The sequence below is a fragment of the Cajanus cajan genome, chromosome 1 (assembly GCF_000230855.2).
Source record: "Cajanus cajan strain Asha chromosome 1, NIPB_CcT2T_4, whole genome shotgun sequence".
In the NCBI taxonomy this organism is placed as follows: Eukaryota; Viridiplantae; Streptophyta; class Magnoliopsida; order Fabales; family Fabaceae; genus Cajanus; species Cajanus cajan.
In genome coordinates, this window is record NC_138517.1 from 7239762 (window position 1) to 7263565 (window position 23804).

At 34.3% G+C, this 23804-nt stretch overlaps 2 protein-coding genes across 2 annotated transcripts; both read left to right on the forward strand.

The window, feature by feature from the left end:
* The first annotated feature begins 9647 nt into the window (after nt 1-9647).
* On the forward strand, nt 9648-11062 carry LOC145953868 (uncharacterized). Its single transcript, XM_083067657.1, has 5 exons — nt 9648-9809; nt 9894-9938; nt 10013-10089; nt 10184-10206; nt 10349-11062. Exons 1-5 carry the CDS (start codon nt 9663-9665, stop codon nt 10558-10560), a joined length of 504 nt encoding a protein of 167 aa, XP_082923783.1. The 5' UTR covers nt 9648-9662; the 3' UTR covers nt 10561-11062.
* A 970-nt stretch (nt 11063-12032) lies between these two features.
* LOC145956929 (uncharacterized) lies at nt 12033-20758 on the forward strand. Its single transcript, XM_083072865.1, has 4 exons — nt 12033-12149; nt 12362-12446; nt 14753-14874; nt 19157-20758. The coding sequence occupies exons 1-4, from the start codon at nt 12033-12035 to the stop codon at nt 20756-20758; spliced, it is 1926 nt and encodes a 641-aa protein (XP_082928991.1).
* Nucleotides 20759-23804: the final 3046 nt, after the last annotated feature.

The window sequence follows — 23804 nt, forward strand, 5'->3', positions numbered from 1 at the left end:
AACAATTGCAAGAGAGACCAAGATTAGATGGAACATACTTCAACTCTATTTCAGTTGATCAGAACAGGATGCTAATTGAGCCTTTCCAAGAAGTAGAAATCAGGGACGCAATTTGGGATTGTGACAGTTATAAAAGCCTAGTCCAAATAGTTTTAACTTTAAATTCATCAAGGAATTCTAGGAGACAATGAAAGGAGATGTATGGCGCTTTGTGAATGAATTTCATGCTAATGGAAAACTCCCAAGGGGCTCTAATTCGACATTCATTACTCTCATTCTGAAGTCGGAGGACCCACAACACTTGGGGGATTATAGGCCGATATCGCTGGTTAGATGCATGTACAAAATCTTATCAAAGCTACTTGCGAACAAATTGAAGAAGGTCTTGTCGTATGTCATAGATAAGAGGCAGAGTGTATTTATAGATGGAAGAAACATACTACAGAGTGTGGTTATTGCAAATGAAGCAATAGATGAGGCAAAAAGATACAAAAAGCAGTCAATCTTCTTCAAGGTAGATTTTGAAAAGGCATATGATTCGGTTAGCTGGAATTACCTGCTATATATGCTTCGGAGATTAGGGTTCTATGAGGAATGGGTTGGCTGGATCAATGAATGCCTACGAACAGCCATGGTGTCAACCTTGGTGAATGGAAGTCCCTCTGAAGAATTCACCTTAAAGAGGGGTCTTAGGCAAGGGGACCCGTTAACACCCTTCCTTTTTTGCATGGCGGCCGAAGGATTGATAGGTTTGGTGAGGCAAGCAGAGAATTGTAATTTGTACTCTGGATTGAAGGTGGGAAGGAACAACATAGGGGTTAGTATAACTCAATATGCAGACGACACTGTTTCTTGGGGAAACCTCACTCTAGAATGCTATAGTCATTAAGAGCATTCTTAAGTGCTTCGAGATGGTGTCTAGACTAAAGGTGAATTTCAGTAAGAGTAAATTTAAAGAAATTGGGTTGGATGGGGATCGTATGGAAAGATATGCAAATTTTCTAAATTGTACACTTATCAACCTTCCATTCAACTACTTGGGTTTACCTATCGGTGCCAATCCAAGAAAGGTGGAAACTTGGAAGCCTATCATTGCATGACTAAATAAAAAACTATCTAGTTGGAAAAGTAAGGCCCTTTCTATGAATGGGAGAGTATGTTTGATAAATTTTGTTCTTACGTCGCTACCCCTATTCTTCCTATCTTTCTTTAGAGTGCCAAAAAGAGTGGGAAAACAAATTATATCAATTTAGAGGCAGTTCCTATGGGGAAGCAAAGACGGCGAGAGGAAGATAGCTTGGATCAGTTGGGAAAAAGTCACAAAATCAAAAGAACATGGTGGATTGGGGGTAAAAAATATCTTCATGTATAACACAGTATTACCTGCGAAGTGGAGATGGAATATCTTTCATCACCCCAAAGCATTATGGGTTCAGGTTCTAGCTTCTAGATATGGTGGTTGCAACAACTAGTGTGCGCAAAACAATTTGAGGATGGACTCAATTTGGTGGAGAGACTTAATTAAGATATGTGGGGGAGTAAGTCAGGATAATTGATTCGACAACCAACTAGAGTGGCGGGTCGGCTCAGGGTCACGAGTGAGATTTTGGCTAGACAATTGGAATGGTAATGAACCCCTAGCTACTTCTTTCCCTAGATTATTCTCAATCGCTGAACAGAAACACGTAATGATGGCTGACATGGGGCTTTGGGCAGAGAGAGGGTGGTTTTGGCAACTATTGTGGAATAGGAGTACAGAGCACATGGAACAGATTCAAGAACAACAATTATTAAATCATATAATAGGGATAAACATGCAAGCTAATGCAATAGATAGTTAGGTATGGAGGGTAGAAGCTTCAAGCATCTTCTCAGTCAAGTCTGCTTATTCTATTTTGGCAGAGAGGGGCGGGGTAGAGGTCAACAATATGTTCAAGCAGATTTGGACTATAATGGCCCCTCCAAAAGCACACATGTTCTTGTGGCGAGTGCTAAATAAAGGGTTACCGACAATAGAAAATTTGTTGAGATGAAATATCAACCTAAATGAACAATAATTAAATTGTAAATTTTGTAATGCAGAGCTGGAAACTTCCTCCCATTTATTTTGCTCATGCCCATATGTAGATTCTATTTGGAAGCAATGGCTTTGTTGGCTAAGTAGTCCTGCCCCACTTCCATAACAGGTTGAATCTCACTTCTCATTCATTGCGGCAACTATTTCATCAAAGTTAGAACAAGAACGATGGAGAGTTGTGTGGCTGACTACTAACTAGATGATCTGAAAGCATAGGAATAAATGCATTTTTGAGGGGGGAATCTTTGACAAACACGCTATCATGAGAGATATATTGCAGATATCCTGGCAATGGTTATCTTCCTTCTCTAAAAACTTTAATATTCTGTTTGCATTATGGTGTAACAACCCAGGTCTTAGCATGTATGCACGAAGCTTAAGGGGGAATCAACTTCATGGGTAGATGTTTTTTTGTCACATGGTGGAAGAGAGTAGATGGAAGCAAGAAGGGTTGCAAACCACATTCACAAGATTGGTTAAACCATGGCAGGCTTTAGATCACAATAATGACAATTTCGATTGGATAATGGAACTTAGACCTGGAGAGCTTACTATTATTTGCAAAAATGTATTGTATTTCTGATCTTGTTTTATTTAAGTTTTCTTGTGTAAATAGGTTTGGGTACCTCTTGTACCTCTAATCTAATACACAATTTTTACCTGTTAAAAAAAACGTAGGAAATTTTCGTCACATGGGCACAAACAGTTCCCGTCCAAACCCGTTTTCATGCTAATTAATATAGTTCTAATATAATGAGAAGTGATAATAACATATTTTTTAATAATAAAAATTTATAATTTTTATTAAATTATACCTCTAAATTAGGAGATACTAATTAACACAAAATTTGTAATTATCAACAAACTTTGACCGACCAATAATATAGTGTTAATAAGAAATGTCTTAAAGATAATGTTATTTACATTTCCTTATATGCTAATAGACATGTCTATGTTAAGTTAGACGAAGCACATTCGCAATTCTCACCAAGGTTTTGAATATAACAAATATAATACATATTGTTATTTCTAACATGTGCATTAGTGTTTTAGTCGGATAACAAAAAGTTTAAACAATGAAGTATGATCAAACATAATCTGGTAAGACAAAATATCATACGATAGCAATGCAGTATCAAGGCTAAGGTTAATTCAAGCATAAATCAAAATACAAAGTCCATCAGCAGAAGCCTGAGTCATCAGACGCAAATTAGCCAGACATCAACATGAAGTGACCATTAGAAAGAACCAAATAAATTAGAGGCAAAGTTAACACTCCTATACCCAGACGAAAAGGGTAGTCAAGATCAGACGTAGTATCTTGTAACCAGACGATGTCAAAATACTGAAGCACGTCTGAAGTCCACTAATCACATTGAAAGAAATCATACCAGAAACACAAAAAGACATCAACATGAATACAGAAGGGAGAAAAATAGGCAAGCACGGATTCACAAGTCAAAGCTGAGTGCGTCAGAGAAAGGACACCTACTTTTCTAGAAAAAGTAGCACTGCAGCAGCTAAATTGATGAGGAAAGTACAAATATACCTAGATCATGATTGAAGTTAGATATCAAAGTAATCAACTACACAGAAAGACTCCACGAATACAAGCAAACATTTAATGCAAGATCAAATGCATTAAATGAGAAGATTTATATGATCATGAATGAAGCCATCTACAACGACACGAAGATACGCTCCAATGGAAAAATTGAATTCAAACAATGGGAAGATTTATCAAATGAGTATAAGTATTAAGGACAAGAAGAATAAGAGATAGAACTGAGAAGCAGAGAAAACGTGCAATACGAAAAAGAAAGCAAAAACCATAAACTATTTTTCTTCTCAAAAGTACTTCCTGTATATCTGTGTAAAACTAAGATAACTTATCTTAGTAAGTGTTACTAATAGTTCACCCTCTCTACGAGAGTAAACAAACACTTAGACACTTAACCCTATAAAACTAAGGTTACGCATCTTAGTGAGTGTAGAAATTACCCTATCCTCTCTGTGAGAGTTGCAAACTCACTCAACACTTTTATTTGCTGTAAAGCTTGAAGAGGCTAATAGAAAGAATACTTGTGAACCAGAAGTGGTTGAGAATACTAGCGCTAATAAGTGAAGCTAACGGGCTAGAAGTGGTCAAGAATACTTGAAGAACCAGAAGTGGTTAAGAATACTAGTGTCGAGTTGACGAGTCAGAAGTGGTTGAGAATACTTGTAATCTTTTGTGATTAGTGGAACTCTTCGGTTTAAGGAGACTAGACATAGCTTAGATTGAGTGAACCAATATAAACTTCTGTGCATACTCTCTATATTTCAACACTACTTACTTTGTTTTTCATCCACTCACTTTTCAATAAACTATTAGACGAAAACACATTTGATTATTTTGTTTAAAAAATCCTTTTACTGGACGATAAATCTTTCAAACGGAAAACAAACTAGTCCATCTTGGTTCTTGAAGTAGACAATCTATTTTGCTAGACAAATCATCTTTACAAATCTACACAAGTCTTCAACCGTGATTGAACACTCTATTCATTTTAAAACTAGCATTACGAAGCAATTTTCAAAAATCTACCTTCGAACACGCACACACATTCAACCCTCCTTCTGTGTGTATTTTCGCTAACTTTAGTCTAGGCCTATCCTATCCTGCATGTGTGCCACCTTTGAAATGCACAACAGAGAAGAAGGAAGACATCACTACTTCATCACTCATAACGTTCCATCTTCAGAGTTCAGATCCTATTGTGCAAATAACCACTTGAGGGGCTCTTGCAAAAAGAAAAGATGGGTTTGAACAACCAACAACATGGTGGTACTAAAGGCGTGTTTCTTGTTTGTTACTTTTCATGTTGGGGTTACTACTGCTCGCATGCTCAAAAGTGACACTACTACATATACCACATTTAGTAAAATTTATGTGCCAACATGTAACAAAATGTTACTAATTTCTCTTAATTATATATTTTTGTAACATTTTTAACAATAAATGTTACCAATTAATTTGAATTATACTCTTTAGTAACATTTTAAATCATAAATGTTATTGTTTTATTTAAATTATATATATATATATATATATATATATTTTTTTTTTAACATTAAATATTACTAATTTATCCAATATTTTAAACATTTTTAATAATAAATTTTACTACTATTTTCTTAATTACTAATTTTAAATAATAATAATAATTAGTTTTTATTTAAATCTATTTTCTTATTTTAAAAAAAACTTGCTTAAAACAGTGCAAGAGCACTTAAAACTGCTCTCGTAAAAACAATGCAAAAGAGCCTTTCCGCACCTCTAAGTGAATAGCAATGACGTTTACATTCAAAAACCACAAAAACCACAAACATCCATTTCTCTGAGGTAAGATCCTTTTAACTCTTTGAAGTATTGACCTAATTCTTTTCATCTCTCATTCTCCTTTCTTATTCTTCAAAATCGGAAGCCATATACTCATATTGACCTAGTTATCGAAACGTTAAAGTAAGTTTTACGATTTTTAATTTTGAGTAACCAGGATCTTTTGATTCTCGTATTGTTCATTGAATTTAGGATGTGAATGAGATATCTTACTGGTTCAACTTCCTTTTCCCTATTGTTTGTATTTTCTTTACAGCTTGCAGAAGGTTAAGGGAAACGGCTACAATTGAAGCAGGTTATAAGCAGGTTATTTCTGGGCAAATGGATTTATTTATTTTATTAGTTTTGACTGAGTCAGTTATGTATTACAGAGATGGGTGGCTCTGTTGGAGATGAGTCATAAACAAACTAGAGAAGGAGGGGTTGTTGTTGACAAACAGGGGAGGGGAGAAGTAAAAGTGGGGGAAAAGAGGTGTGGGGTTCTTTTAACAATTGAAAATAATACCTGCATATGAGATCTTGCATGCTCATTTGCTTTTAATGCTTTTTGCTGATTTTTAACTTGTTCTTGTCGAGTCTTCTCAAAAGTATCATAATCCCCTTTATAAGTAGTCAGATTTTGGTTTTGTAAGTGAATTATATCAGTAACAACCTGGGAAAGCAATTAACAAGTTAAAAAATATGTTAGGAACAACGTTTAAGCCAATAAGCATGGAAAAATATTCAGATGAAAGCTTTGACAGGCAAATAATGAGTCAAATAATGCATTGGATTCAAATGGTTTTGTGCTTTGCTTTCCATCTAAGTCTAAGCCCACACCTCCAGTCTTATCACATGCTAAGTATGCCTATCACTTGAATGTTTCAATTCTTCTACTGAAAAAGAATTTTATGCTTATCTCAGTCCAACACAAATTAGTAACCTTTCGGATTAGACGAATTAGTTATCGAGATAACAATTAAGTTTTACATAAACATAAAGCCCTCAACCTACCAGGTAAATGAAAAAAAAGTAACATGAGCTATTGTGAAGGTGCATGCAGTACGGATTTAATATTATTTTGCCAACAAAAGAAAAAAATAACAATAAACCTCCAATAAAATGAATAAAAGTTTTAACCCATTTCAGTTGAAGATCATATTCATGAGATGAAATTATATCTAGTTGTGCACACAAATTTATGCTTTCGAATCTTGAGTGATATAAATGGCTTGTTTCTATTTTATTGATTTTTAATTGTTTACCTTGTTACATTAATAAAATTTATCTTACTGTTTATAACATCATTCATTTCCTTAAGCATATCTGATTTTATGATGGTAGTGTTCCTCTTGTTCAAGGACTATTTATATATAATTTGTTTATGAATTATTCATTTTCTTCCTTAATTCTTTGAAGACATTAGTTGTCTATGGTTTTTGGCACTTGTTATCCTTCATTTTATAGACATTAAGTTGGTATACTGTTGAGTTTTTATTTTTCTGGTTTGGTAGTAATAAAGTTTAGGGTATGGGAGGCAATTCAGTGGTACCAAGCTGTGGAATAAGACTTGTGGATTGCTCTGCTCCCGGAGGCTAACCCATTCCAAGATACCAGAGCATTCCACAAGTTTCATCGAGATCTTCCACTGGTAATTATAGATAGATTGCATACTACTAAGTGGCATTGCTTGTAGCTGAAATCAAATCTAAGCCTGAGTCGAAATGCTTCACGTAGATATAAACTGTTAGGTTGCAATTAATTTTCAACACACTTTCTGATCAAATTGTTAAGTTCATATCTATTTTCATTGAATTGCGTGTATGACCTTGATGCACCATGCTTGGGTTCTCTATTTATATTGCCGCAACTGTTTTCCAATTTTAATTTGTTAATGCACCATTGCATGCATATCATTGTTTACGAAGATATATGGAGAGTATGTTCAATATTTTAATTTGCTTCCTCTTTTTGTAAGAATAAGAATCGTGTTCCTAGTTTGCTGTGGTTGGTGCTTCTGCTTAAGATCTACATTCTAAAATAGGGGCAGGACCAGTAATGCACCATCCTAATAATGAGGAAACCAGTAAAATTATTGTATCATTTTAACCATCATCTCTATTTTCTTTATTTTTTTTCTTTTAATGGAAGATATAATGTTGACTTTTTATTTTCAGTCAGAGCTTAAGGAAGCAATCACTTCTCATCCAGAAGCAGAAGAGCAAAGTTCAGCTCGAGATGATGCATTATCTCAAGTCTTGGGAAAAGATCGACATGGCTATGTGCGCACATATGGAAAAGGGGTTGTACCTTCTGACTTATGGGGATCTAAGTCTCATGTTGAAATCCAAAATGTAATTGATGAGGTTAAAAGAAATGCTCAAATTGAACTCAAAGGTATACAAGAAAAAATGCAAGAGGAAATGGAAGTAAAGTTAAAAGAGCAAGTGGAAGCCATGAAAGTAGAACTTCTAAGCAATTTTAAAGTTTTTTTGACTCAGCTACAAGAATGTTTTCCATCAATAGTGATTCCAGATTTGTGCCATGTTCAAAATATAAAAGAGAAAGTTGTTGATACACGTTCTACTCATCATGCTTATATTAAGGTATATATATATTTATATATTTTATAATGTAGAATGATAAAATTGTCTGTAATAATTTTGAATTTAATCATTGTTTTCACTTTCTTGTTAGAAACAAAGTCATACAACTTCCAAGAGCAAATCAGGAAGAGATGAGAAAACTCACAAAAAGCAACACAATAATGGTAAGTAGAAAGAGTGTGTTGGAAAGGATTTGTAGGTGCATTGTGAACATTTTTCCCTAAAATTACTAAATAGATAAAGCCAAAGGTGAAAGGAACATTCAACAAATCCATAACTTAATAGCCAGTTAGGCCATTCATCAGCCTTAGCTTAATTTTCATTCCAAATTATGTGGAAAAACAATAAGGCAATGCTCATGACATAGATGCTGACCAAAAAGAACGAGAAAACTAATTTAGTCTTTATTTTATAGCTCGAACAAGAAGCAAAATAGCATAGGTTTTAACAAAATGAGGCATTTATGGCCCCATAGGAAAAGTAGTCCATAAATCCTTATCCAAACTAAACAAGTAGTAAAGTGGGATAGTAACATAAATCATAAGTTCTAACTAAATTGCAAAGAGTGGGTGTACGATCATAACATGAATCATAAGATGCAACTAAAATGCAAAACATACACAGAAGAAAAATAACCTCTCTCTCACACATATAAGAAAAATGAACTGATACACTGTAGATTATGTACATATCCTCATATTGTCCACCATGAAATCAATGACATTTTATAGGTATCAAATTTTGAAACAGTCACACTATGTTTGGAGACAAAGAAACCACAATATTACTCTAGAGAACAACATTTACTACCGAATAATCAAATTATGATGTCATGTCAATCAATATTTTCACTCTCAAACATGCACCAGAAGTTCCAAAATAAAGCTATAATAAGACTATGGCCTTTTTAACAGAGAAAATACAATAGATAAATTTCTTTTAATCTTTTTTTAAGAAAAATGAACAGATACCTGTCGGTTATCAGTGACCTTATGTACCAACTTGCCATCACAGTGCCTGTACTTCATGACATACCGTGTCTGCTCCAAATACATTTGAACAAATTTCATATTTTAGAAGAGTTAATAGAACAGAGACAAGATAAATAACTTTGACAATCACGAAACTGAAATATAGTGCATTAGTTAATATGTATCTATCTTAGTTGATGAGTTTAGTCTAATAAAGCATATAGTCTTAGTATTATATATATTGCAGTGAGCATATCATACAATGTATTGTTGATGCTTTGAGTAGGAACCTGCTTTGGATGATACCTCTTGCTCCTTTTGTCATGATCAAATTCAAATTTTACTTTTTAGATAATTGATTTATTTTACTTTTTTCTTATCTTGCTTAATTTAGAAATTCAAATTGTGGAAAATCTAGCTGAAGTTGAGAAGTTAGTCAAAAGGTGAATGCATGCACCTCACTTGCTAAAGTCTTTAAATTGTTTATTTATATATATATATATATATATATATATATATATACTTTTTGTTTGATTTTTTTTATAGTATGGTTCATATGCTGTTATTTTTATATAGCAAATCAAATGAAGAAAAGGCTAAAGAAGCCGCTGTTGAAAAAGATCCTAATACGCCGGAGTGTCCACTCAATGCGTTTTCCCTTTTCTTGTAATCTTCTTTCTTTAAAGTATTTTTCTATTTTTTTGATTGTTTTATTCAGTAATAATATTTATTACAAGCAAAAATTTAAAAAACTTTACAATGAAGCAAATCTTGATTCCGAAAATGTTGAAAGGGTAAGTGAAAGTTATTAAATTGATATAATTACTTTTGATTTTATTTAGCCATAAACTAATTGATATTTATTTTAAAAAATATAGGTTAATAAAATGGCTGTTAAAACATGGAAGTCCATGACTAATGAGGTAAGTCTAAGCCTTATTTTCATTTTAAAGTAATTTGTTGTTGATTAAATCTCTTTTTATGACAATTGAATCAGGAAAAAAAGACTTATTTTGATACAGCTAAACTCAACGCAGAGGCTAAGAAATTGCAGCATATTGCATTAAATGAAAGGTTATTTTTATAATTTATTGTTTTATGATAATTTTTATTCACATAAATTATGATTTATGACATTTTTTATTTTGATTTTGTTGATTCTAAATAGGTTGGCTCAGTCTAATCAAATAGGTATGTTGCTAACTTTTAATTTGTATCAAGTTTTAACAATGAAGTGAGCTAGAATAAGAAATTGCATTAGTATACGTTATAAGAATTAACTACATTTGTTTTTCTTTTTTACCTTGTTTATATGGATATATGGTCTAAATAGGTAAATGCACTCCACTTGGCACAAGTAGAACAATCAATGATTTTCAAGTAAAACAAATGGGGAAAAGAGAACATAAGCCCAAAGTTCATTTTGATATGACTAACTTGGATAAGTCAAAAAAGGGAAAAACTCACAAGAAACAACATAAGCAGAGCAAGTTGAAAGAGTTACATCTTGGTGGTTTCATTTTGTTATATTATTTTGACTTATGAAGAAACTTATTCTCTTTTATTTCATTCTTGTCTTTTTCTTTAGACATTCAGAATAAGGAAAATCTTGCTAAAACCATTCAGGTTAGTATCTTGTTCTAATTTTATTTAAATTTAAATTTACTACTTAAACTTGTGCTGAATATTTAAATTTAAAACTACTACTTAAACTTGTGCTGAATTTCCTTGGGTTGGCCGTTCACTAGATGATGATAATCAATTGATTCTGGAAGTTATTATTAACTTTATCATCAAAGTGTCTTTTTGCATATTCGATAAACTCAGAGAAAAAGAGGGACTTTATACTCAAGCACCTTTAAACTAGTGCATTTCGCGAGTACAAAAGTAAAATAATTTCAATTTAGTTGATCACATGCTGATTTTTTAGTTTTGTATTTGATTTTTTTTAAACAACTAGCTATAGAATAATAAATAAATAAATAGCTTAATTGCCACACATAAATTAAAAAAAAAAAAGAGAAAACTTAACATTATTTTGACTTACACTGTCCTTTGAAACAATTAAGTTTCAACAGTGCTGGATATTGTTCTAAGTGTACAAATCTTGTCTCTAGTAACCAAGTTGCAAATATTCACGTAGCAAAAAAATAAAAATAAAAAATAAAATAAAATTATAAGATATAATTCTACCTTTACAGTGTATTTTATCATAATTAGGTACCGCCACTCGTACAAATGTTAAAATTAAGAATTGTAGAAGTAAACATTAATCAGGATATTTAGGTGGCTATTTTTGCTTCTTTATGAAATTAGATCAAGGAACATAATTGCTTCCTTTATTTTGTTTATGTTGCAAGTTTTAGAGTGAATATGGTGGTTGTGGCAATTTAGATCGTGTGTATATTGAAACATCATACTATTTGATATGGAAGTTACACAACTCAAAATGAGAATTCATAGAAAAATGCAACAGTGACAAATGATTTTAGTTTTATCTTTGACAGAAGAAATTACATGTTATTGCAAACTTGACAAATTAGTGTTGCCGTTTGAATGATATCATGATGGACAAAAAAGATTTAAATAAGAAATTTATCTTTATTTTAATTCGTTAAATGCATAACTTCATGCTTGCAAGTGTTACAATATAGTAAGTTTTCAATTCACTGTTTGAATTAATAAGGAAGCAATGGATTCAAAGTTGTTATGATTTAGATGTTTAAAACATAAATTTGTAACATTTGATAAATGTGGCAAAAGGTGCCAATCGACAACATTTATAAAATGTTACAAGGGATATGCTAAAATGTTACAAAAGATGTCAATTTGTAACATTTATAAAATGTTACAATTGGTATGTTAAAATGTTGCTAAAAGGTTTTAGCAACATGGACTTTATACTACATTTGTAAAAGTGTTGCTAATTATGATTGGTAACATTTTTCTTAATTTGGTAACATTTTTTAAATGTTGTTAAATGTGAAAGATGTTGTAGTGTGATATAGTGATGACTGATGAACCTTCTTCAGAGTCTTCAACACCATGCTGTGATCACTTTGCATGCTCAAGGTCAATCACTCCTAGCTATATTATATGCTTCTGTTCATGCTGTGATTCATGTCCATATTCCTGTATTTCTACACGCTCAACATATACCATGGATGTGTCATTGTGTTTACATAACCGACTTTGATCTGCTACAATACAAGCCTTGCAAGTCCCTTAAGGCTTTGTTTATTATGTAAGGAATTAATGACTAAAGAAACTTGGAATAAAACTTTATGTTTTTGTGGCCTATATACATTGCTTTCAGCAAATCTGGCTCTTCTTTATTCTAATGCAGGATTTTGTCTATAGAAGAGCTGGATTAACCATCATGAATTTTAAGATGGTAAAAATGAGTTTTGACTTGCAACAAATTTTCACTGGTTTGACGATGTCATTGCCGGATAATTAATGCATGACACAATATAAATAATTAATATCAAAATAACCCAATCTAGGGGGTTTATATAGTGATGGGCCATTCTCCATATATTGGACCAAGTGGCCCATTAAAGTTATCAAACAAAAGGACTTTGTTGTTGTGTATTCATTGGCCCAGCCAAAACAAATAGAGCATGGCCATTATATATATTGGAGAAGAATACCGCGATGCACACACGACCAGTGCTGGCATGAGCACGGGTTGATGAGGCAATATTATCATTGGAGGAACATTGAAATAAATGTTATTTACTTTATATAATATAAAACTACAAATTTATATAATTAATTATAAAAAATATATTTGAGAAAAGAAATTAATTGTGTCAATAAATTTTTTTTATTAATCAATAAAATTCTATCAATAATTTTAGGAAAATAAATCAATAGTATTAAATGTAAAGAAAAAAGTGTAATATGTTATTAACTTTTTTTTTTCTTCCTCGGTGTGATATTTCATAAGTGTTTTCTCTTTATTTTCTTTTATCTATAATTTATTTAACTCTCATTCTATTTTTTCAATTGTGACCTATGTTATTCTACTAAAATTTCATAATCAAATTATGAACCTATATCTCTCCATCATGAATTTTTTTTGTAATGTATTATCATTATATTGATCTCTTTTACGTATAAATATATTGTATATTTAGTATTTTTTTAGTAATTATGTTTAATTATTTGTGTGTTTTATCTTGTAAATTAAAAATTGAGATCATGAGTAATATTTAAATAATTATTATAAGACATAATTTTTTTTTCTTCATTAAACTAGAGGCACCAAAACATTCAAAAGTGACGCTACACAAAACCAGGTTATTGAGGACTATTGCGTCATAGACAATAATAAGTTCTCATCATTGAATAAAAAGATAAATAAATACGAAGGGTATCTATAGATTGTCCTGAATGGCCACTACACCTAGCATCTCCTATCGAAGCATGTCTCACTGATTCATGATCAAGTGCAAATATTCAAATCCTTCCACCACATCCAAATAGTTTTGAATGACGTAATTCTTAACTATTCTCTACATAATATGTATAATATTATTAAAGTTTTCTTATTGATTTGAAAATACATGATGTGTATTATATAATGATTCATTGAGACTATAAATACTCAACCGTCTTTGACAGCTTAATAATTTCTTAGCTAGATCCCTTACTGTTCAGGGCCGACCCAATTCTAAAGCCAACAAAACTCTTGTTTTAGGCTCTTTCAATTTTTTTTAATATTAATAATTATATTTTTTTTTTCAAAGTTCCATGACTTAATTTTTTTTTTTTTTACTTTCTTAAAAATTCACTCTAAAAGTTTCATTTCTAAAAGATATACAAATACAATTAGTTTTTTAGTCCTATTTCTAAAATATTTTTTTAATCAAAATATATTATTATTGATTTAAAAAAATCTCACTTTAATCCTCCTACCACCCCTGGTATATAAATGTGTAATCTTAATGTTCTGAAAATTAATGGGGGATATTTAGTGTGTGTTTAGATAAGAATTGAGTTCAAATCAACTCACTTTAACTTTAAAGTAATAATCTTGTTATTTTTAAATTTTATGCACCGAAAAGTAAACAAAGATTATTACTTTAAAGTTAAATTTTCATAGAATCTGTTTAACTCACTTTAACTTTAAATTTTCATAGGAGACTAGTCTGTTTTTGTTCTTGTTATAACAAATAATTAACAAATGGAAGGGGCTTGTAGCAAAGGTTAAGAGGTGGTTAAACAGATTCTTAAACAAAGATTTTTTTTTTTTAAATGTTAAGATTTTCCAAATCAAGATAAAAAGGAGACGATCTATTTAGCGAGGAATACACGTTTGATTCTCCTTGTATGTAAAATTCGTGAGATCAATCATAATCACTGTATTACAAATATGAATAATCTCTGACCTTAGTAAACTAAAGATATTCATAATAGGACAAAAATAATTTTAAAAAAATGTCCATTCTTTAGTTGTGGAAGATAGGATGAGATTTGCGGAATTACAAGAAAAAAATGTTATTAAAAGAAGGGAAAAAAAAGTTATTAAAAGAAGAGAATAAAAGTTCAGGTAATACTGGATATATCAACACGATCGCTTAGATAGATTTTGAGATCTCATGTATGTACGATTTTCATGCCACATGGCACGATGATTTTTGTGGTTCCCTCTAGATTCGATCGGAGACTTCATTATTAATGCAGATACGTAGACGTTATTGTCATTAAAATTGGTCTCTCCTAATGCTAGGAAAGTGGTTTGTGACGATGTTGTTTGATGTGAGGCATCATATTTATGCTGCAATTATGATAGATTTTGGTGCATATTGTGCTGTGATTGTTTGCATCAAGCTTATCACAAAAGGAATGCACGTAAAGTTTTTCTGCCATATACGAAGTATGTGCTTTGCACGCTAATGACCTTCCTTCTTTGGAAACAAGCTCTTGTGGGAAAGGATTCTATCAAATGATAGGTATTGCATGTGTTTCTTTTTTATTATATGTTTTATGAGACTTTGTTTAATTTATATAATATCATGACTCATGAGATAGATTATGCACAATCTTATCATCAAATGTTCTTTTGGTACACTATCGCTTATCAAATTTTAACATATAGAAAACCCATTTATTTAATATTTATGATGAAAAATATTGATAACAAAATTTACACTGGACTCATTTGTCATAGATTAAAAAAAATTGATTTTAATATAAAATAATTTAAAGATTATGTTATAGAGATATTTTTAAAAAGTACGTAGAAACTAATTTATGTTTATTTACTATCATAAAAGCATTTTTTTTAAAGTGGCTTATTCTATGAAATTTGAACTGAAAATCGATCTATTCCTAGCTCCTTTAATAAGTGGGAGTTAACTTTCCTAGAAAGGGTTATCACTTTCTTTTTATAATTAAAAAAAAAAGCTAAAGAAAACTAGACACAAGACATTAGGGATTAATGATTAATTAATTATATTGAGATTATTTAATAATATTATGTAAATATTATATTATACTTGAAACTATTAATTCGATTTGATATAAAACTCATAAAACATGTTATAAAATGAATAATATACGTGATTTCATAAGAACAAAGATATGTACAGAAGTTATATTATTATTTTCAACAATGGAAACTACCGAATTTATAATATAAAAGTACATAGGTGCTTCAGGATCAATTTATACACATGGATTTTTTTAGAATAAATAATATATCTTCCAAAACTAAATAATATATTTATTTAACAAATTTTTTTTGTCAAATTTCTCACAATCAAATAGATAACATTACACCTTTTTTTTTCTTCTTCCTTTTATTCCCATCAATATATTACATTGCTCTAAGTAGAGTTCTGAATTCTTTAACTTTGAAGTTTGAAGGTTGTAGTTAAATAGAAAAATTATGGTAAGAGAGACTAAATTAAAAATAGTCAACTAAGTTTCCTGATAAAAAAATATTTAGTGACATGGATATTTCAACCTATATATATATACTACAGTAAGAAAATATTACACAGACATCTTCGATTAGATTAATAAAAATTTACTTTAAATTTAATTTAGAATTTCATTAAATATGTATCACTATGGTCAAACTAGAAATAGAAGATTAGAATAGTGTAATACTTAATGTACAGTAATACTTTTAGTAGACCTTAATTTGTTGATAACTTTAACATGTCATTAACGTCTTACTTGATAATATTGAGATGCCTTCTCATTCTATCATTTTAAATACTAAAAAAAAAATGTATGTTCTAACCTCAACGCGATGACTATTGTAAAAAAAGACATGTATGTAGGCATGTAGCTGCGTAATAATTGTATTTTATTTGACTCAATTTATATTAATTATGTTCTTAATTTTTAATACGCTATATCTAAACAATAATGGATATGGTCTTATAAAAAGATGATGACAAGAACAAATCGCTCAAGATGAAGCCCACGTTGTTTGTTGATGTAATTGTCAAAATAAAGCTTTAAAATTGCCTTTTTGAGCACTAATGCAATAATACTCTCCCTGGCTTACGGAAACATACTCATGCATGATTCTGCTTTGTTTCACGAATTTTGTTTTAGGAAAAAGTATAAAAGCAAAAAATAGAAGAAAAAAAATATTTTTGATTTTTTTAACTATCATTCATAACTAGTAATTTTTGATATTATAACAAATTATATAGGTACTTTGATAGAGTTGGAAGACCCAAACGTATAATGCGAAGCCCATTAAAGTTCAAAGACTATATAACTTAAAGATTGGGCTTTTAAAATAGGCTTGGTGTTATTTTGTTGCATTTTGAATTCTGTTGCATTGTTGTTATTCCCTAAATCTGTGCTCTACACGTGTAGGCACCCAATATCTTTAGGCCTTTCTTTTATAGTGACTGTATGGAAATTCTTCAAGCATGGAATGAATATCTTTCTTAGCAATAACCTAGTGTAGAGTCGTTTCTTCTAGCAAACCTCTATTATTTGGTGCTCTCGTTCTCCTCATGCCTCCCCGTTCTTCTAAGGAAGATGACCCCATTCAACACCTTTCCACCAAATTCACTGACCTCCAGACCCAATTTGAATCCCAGGTTGCCACATTTGAGTCCCAATATTCTACCATGAAAGCTGCCATCAACCAGAACCAAGAATCCTTATCCACCATCATGGCCACCCTTCGTACGCATTTTGGGAATCCAGGTTCGTCTACTTCTGGGGCCTCTATACCTCCTTCCTTTTCCTCGGTTGACAATCCCTTTAGTGCCCACTTGCCCTCTAATTTTTTTCCATCTCACACGCCCCCAGCAATTAATTTTTGTGACCCCTCCTACCCGAGACCCCCCCTATTTTCACCAACCCCACTACTGTCACCACATCCATACCAATTATCCCTCCTTTAATACCCCCAAATTCCTCCGTCCTTACTCCTCCCATTCAACCTTCCCCACCTTTTCCTCACTCCCAAATTCGACCCCCCAAATTAAACCTCTTACCGTTTGATGGCTCTGCCCCTTTGGATTGGTTATTTCAGGCTGATCAATACTTTATGTTTTATCAAGTGCCTTGGGATCAGCGGGTTCCTATTGCAGCTTTTTATATGCAGGGTGATGCATTAAGTTGGTTTAAATGGATGTTTCACAATAATCAATTAGGGGATTGGCCTTCTTTTGCACGGGCCTTGGAAGTTCGTTTTGGGCCTTCATCCTATGAGAACAAAAACTTGTTGAGATTTCCGTTGAAGTACTTTTGTTATAATTGAAATTTAGTTTAATTCCATCAACAGTCTCAAACACGGCAAGTATACCGGCCGTTCAAGTAGTAAAAATATCGTATCCACAAGGATTAGAAGGTAAAATAAGCATTTAATGACTATTCGTGACTAAAGAATGATTCCAAATTGTAGTTCGTCATGTATATGAATCGAAGAGCATGACTACTGGAATGAAAGCTATAAATAAATAATGGTTTGTGAGTGGAAAAGGGTAGAAATGGTAATGGTTTTGTGAGGTTGTGGGGTCAGATTTCACCAAACGTTACACTAATGAGTCCTTAATCTCTTGTTAAATTCATTGCTTAGTCAACCCATAAGTTTACTCAAACCTAATCCCTTAGAGAAAGAGCCTAGGTGCGGATATTGAATATCAATCCCTTGAGTACCCAATATCTACACCTGCATTACGGGCTAGGGTTTAAGACTACTAATGGGTCAAGCTCTATTCCTAGATACAATCACCACTAGGCATATGTTTCAGAACTAGTTTGAAAGGTTATTTTCCAATACCCATGGAACCTTAAATCATGCAAAGGGTGATCAATCCAAAGCAAGCATTAAGTAAAGAAACAAACACAACAATGAATGAAACAACAAATATATATATCATTGAAAACGTAAGGATTACAATAGAGTATGTTGGCTACATCTAACCCCACAAAATGGGTGAAACCACTCAACAAAGAGGGCAAATACAAAATAGAGATGGAAGAGGAAGTGAAGAACCGAAGGAAAGATCTGCACACGGACGATCCCAAGCCCTGGGAATCCCTTCCGCAGCTCCTGGAGGTGTCTAATGTGTGAATGGAGAGAAAGATCCCCGAAAATGGCTTCAAATACGAGCCTGGGAGATCAGATTAGGGTTCCGCGCCCGGCGCACAATTCTTCGCGCCCGGCGCAAGTTCTTCCAGAGAAGTCAAGCACTCTCTGTCTCAACACAAGCCCGACGCAATTCCTTTTGCGCCCGGCTTAATTCTTTTTGCGCCCGGCTTAATTCCTTTTGCGCCCGGCTTAATATAACTGGCAGAGATGAAATACTCTGTTTTTGTCACGCCCAGCGCAGGTTATATTGAGCCCGGCGCAGAACCTCTTCTCTGCTCCTTAGCTTCTTAGGTTTCCAATCCTAAGAGTCTTCAACTTTTCACTCTTCCTCAATACCTGCACAAAAAATGAGGTGGATTAAGGTATTGTTAGATGAATTTGGGTTAGTTATATCTGCACACAAAATGAACCAAAAAGAGAACAATTATATTGCAATGGTTCAAAGGATGAGTGGAATTTGTTCAATAAGCCTCATCCAAAAAGAGGTAAAATTGAGACTTAACAAACCACCAGGGTGAATTATTAAAATTACGCCAAACCAGTTCCGTTGCTGATTTTCAGGCTACTTTTGAAAAATTGAGCAATCGTGTATTTGGCATTCCACCGGAAGTTCTGAAGAATTGTTTTATTTCTGGGTTAAATACAGAGATTCAAAATGAGATGGCCATGTTTCAACCCCAGACAATTTCTCAAGCCATTGGGCTTGCTAAATTAATTGAAGCCAAATTCAAAGACGCCAAACCCAAGTTTAACCGTTCCTCCCCCTCTTTTCCTAACCATACACCCTCCATTGCTAAACCGGCCAATTTCGTTACCAAACCCTTGGTGCAGCCCGAATCTCCATCTTTTCCCATTAAACGTCTTTCTTCTCAACAACTACAAGAACGACGGGCTGCTGGTCTCTGTTACAATTGTGATGAGAAATTTCATCCGGGACATAAGTGTGCCACCCCAAAATTTTTGTTGCTACTTTGTACTGATGATGCTGATCCTAATTCAGGTGAATTAGTGGCTGAACCTACTTTGAACGATTACGAACCTAATCCTGCTATTCATTTTCAGCTATCCCATCAGGCTCTCATAGGTGTTCCCTCTCCTCAAACGTTGCGGTTTAAGGGTACTATTAATGGTTGTACGATAATGATTTTAATTGATTCAGGCAGCACTCACAATATTATCCAACCACGTTTGGCTCACCATTTACAATTGGATATGAGTCCCACTTCCCCGTTCAAAGTTATGGTGGGCAATGGTGAATTTATTCTGTGTGATAAATTGTGCTCTGGTGTTCCTCTTACTATTCAAGAGGCCGTGGTTCAGGTTCCCTTGTACGTGATACCTATTGAGGGAGCTGATGTGGTTCTAGGGATTGCGTGGCTTCGCACTTTGGGGCCAATTCAAGCTGACTTTTCTGTCCCTACCCTCACCTTTAGCCATCTCAATACGAAGGTGACTATCACTGGTGACTCTGGTTCCCCTACCATGTCTTCCTTTCATCAATTATGTCATTATATTCACCAAGATTCGGTAGCCTCCCTACATTTACTACAAGTTTCCCATACAGATCCACGCCCTCCATTACCCCTTTTGGAATCCATTCCTACCTCTACTCCTCCTGAGATTAAAAACCTTTTAATCACTTACGAGGCTGTCTTCCAAATACCTAAAGGCTTACCCCCAAATCGCCCTCAAAATCATCATATTCCCCTTTTACCCAATTCCACCCCTGTTAATATCAAACCTTACCGCTACCCTTATTCCCAAAAGACCATTATGACCAACCTGATTACAGAAATGTTAAATGATGGCATTATTAAGCCTAGTACTAGTCCTTTTTCCTCACCAGTTTTATTAGTTAAAAAGAAGGATGGTACTTGGAGGTTTTGTGTTGATTATCGTGCTCTTAATGCCATTACCATACGTGATCGTTTTCCCATACCCACCATTGAGGAATTGCTAGATGAACTTGGTTCCGCTCAGGTTTTTTCTAAGATTGATCTTCGTTCTGGTTATCACCAAATTAGAGTAAATTCTTTTGACACTTTTAAAACTGCTTTTCGCACCTTTGATGGTCATTACGAGTTTTTAGTGATGCCTTTCGGCCTCTCTAATGCTCCCTCTACGTTTCAAGCTACCATGAATGAATTACTAAGACCATTTTGAAGAAAATTTGTACTAGTATTTTTTGATGATATTTTGGTCTATAGTAATTCATTCCACAATCACTTGTCACACCTGAACTCTGTTCTTCAGCTCCTATTGTCTAACCAATTTTATGCTAAATTTTCCAAGTGTGTTTGCCATGCCTTCGGTGGCCTATTTGGGTCATATTATTTCAGGCCAAGGGGTTCAACCTGACCCAGAGAAGATTCAAGCTATCGTAGCTTGGCCTCCTCCACGTTCACTCACGGCTCTACGCGGGTTCTTAGGCTTAACTGGTTTTTATAGAAAATTTGTCCGCAACTATGCAGCGATTGCCACTCCCCTCACCGATTTGTTGCGTTCACCTATTTTTCAATGGAGTTTACAAGCACAACAAGCTTTCACCGAGCTCAAAAGTAAAATTACATCTGTTCCGGTTCTGGCTCTTCTAGACTTCAATTCGCCTTTTGTCATCGAGACCGATGCTTCTGGCATTGCAATTGGTGCTGTTTTGTCTCAGCATGGTCATCCTATTGCTTTCTTTAGCAAACACCTATGTCCTAAGCTCCAAGTTGCCTCTGTTTATGTCCGTGAAATGCTGGCTGTAACAGAAGCCATAAAAAAATGGCGTCAATATTTGATTGGCCACTATTTTCAGATTATTACTGATCAAAAGAGCTTAAAGAGTTTGCTTACCCAAGCAGTCCACACTCCTGAGCAGCAGAAATGGGCCATTAAGTTCTTGGGCTACCACTTTGACATTCTCTACAGGCCTGGCAGTCAGAATCTGGTGGCTGACACTTTATCTCGCCCAGAACCGCAACCTTCGATCTTGTTACATATTTCTTCACCTGTTCCCCTGTTCCTTCAACCTTGGCAGCAATATTTTAAGACAACGGGTCAGGAATTAGTTCATAAATTGCTTCAAAAAGATAATGGGCAGGATTTGTTTACCTTTCGCAATGGGCTATTGTATTTCAAGGAACGACTGTTTGTCCCAGATTTTGCTGATTTTCGCCTTCAATTGCTCAGGGAGTTTCACTGTACCCCCGTTGCTGGTCACTCGGGTTTGAAGCCTACAGTTTGTCGTCTCGCTGCTATTTTTTATTGGCCAAATCTTTATTCTGATACGCGCAAGTTCATTCGAGAGTGCCCTACATGTCAACATAACAAATATATGCCAACAAAAAAATTTGGGTTATTACAACCCCTCAAAACTGCCAACAGAGTATGGGAAGACATATCCATGGATTTCATTACGCACCTTCCAAAATCGTTGGGTCATTCCACCATATGGGTTGTTTGTGATCGTCTCACAAAGTTTTCCCATTTCATTGCCCTTCCTGCCCACTTCACAGCACCGCAGCTCGCTCGTCGTTTCATGGTTGAAATCTTCAAAATCCATGGCTTTCCGAAATCCATTGTTTCGGACAGGGATCCGTTGTTCGTGAGTTCTTTTTGGCGTGAACTTTTTCGCGCCCAAGGCACCACCTTGGCTTTTAGCTCCGCCTATCACCCTCAGTCGGACGGGCAATCAGAAGTCTTGAACAGATGCTTGGAAGCTTACCTTCGTTGTTTCGTTAGTGATCACCCTCATGCTTGGTACAAATATCTTCACTTGGCGGAATATTGGCATAATACCTCCTTCCACACCAGCATCGGCACATCTCCCTTTCATGCCTTGTATGGACGCGCGCCTCCAAACCCGACGGATGCCTTACGCGATTCGTCTTCCACTTTTGTGCACCTTCTCCTGCAAGAGCATAGAAAGATTTTAACAGAAGTCAAAGTGCATCTTTCGAAGGCTCGTCAACGTATGAAACATTTTGCTAATCTTCATCGCCGCGAAGTTACCTTTCAACCTAGTGATTGGGTTCTCTTGAAGCTTCAGCCATATCGCCAGACTTCCGTGTTACGACGCTCGTCCCAAAAGCTCGCCAAGAGGTATTACGGACCCTTCCAAATTCGCCGATGCATTGGCTCCGTCGCTTATGAACTTATCTTGCCGGACACCGCCCGTATTCATCCCGTGTTCCATGTCTCGTTGCTGCGTCCTTACAAAGGTGACGACCCTCTCCGCCACTTTCGGGATCTTCCACCGCACAGGACAGACGCCATCGCCACCCTTTCGCCTCTTCTGTCACCACCAACTGAGCCAGCTGAAGAGCTCCCTTCTAATGTCTTCCATCCAATGCAAACTGGGTTTGGAGAAGTAGCTGTCCCCTCGTGTGACCCAACACGTGGTCTTGACATTACTTCCACAGTTAATGCACATGCTGCACTTGTCACCGTTTCATCACCACCGTTCAGCAAAAACACATTCCCATCTCGTGCGTCCACCTCAGCAGGGATCCGTGGCTGCTCTAGTATGACCAATGACATTGAGGACAATGTCCAATGTGACCAGGCCGGTATTGATAGAGTTGGAAGACCCAAACGTATAATGCGAAGCCCATTAAAGTTCAAAGACTATATAACTTAAAGATTGGGCTTTTAAAATAGGCTTGGTGTTATTTTGTTGCATTTTGAATTCTGTTGCATTGTTGTTATTCCCTAAATCTGTGCTCTACACGTGTAGGCACCCAATATCTTTAGGCCTTTCTTTTATAGTGACTGTATGGAAATTCTTCAAGCATGGAATGAATATCTTTCTTAGCAATAACCTAGTGTAGAGTCGTTTCTTCTAGCAAACCTCTATTATACTTCGAATAATAAATAATAATAATAATAATAATAATAATAATAAATCATTGTGCGTCTGATTGATTGTTGTTGTTGGAGAAAAAAAAAACTCAATAAGTCCGTGATGGCTACATCTAAATTATTATCAGGAGTAATTGATGTTAGATTCCACATGTCTTGATTTTTATATGCTGCAAGTAGGAATGATAAAATGGATTGTGATTTGTGGGCCAGCTTGTTGACCTGCCAAAAATTGGCGGGTCAGGCTCATCATTTTAACTTGTCAAATTTGTCCCGTCAAATCCACTAACTCGTCGGGTTAAATGGTGGGCTGACTCGTCACAACCCACCAACCTGCATAAGTAATTGGGCTTCAGTTGCTTGT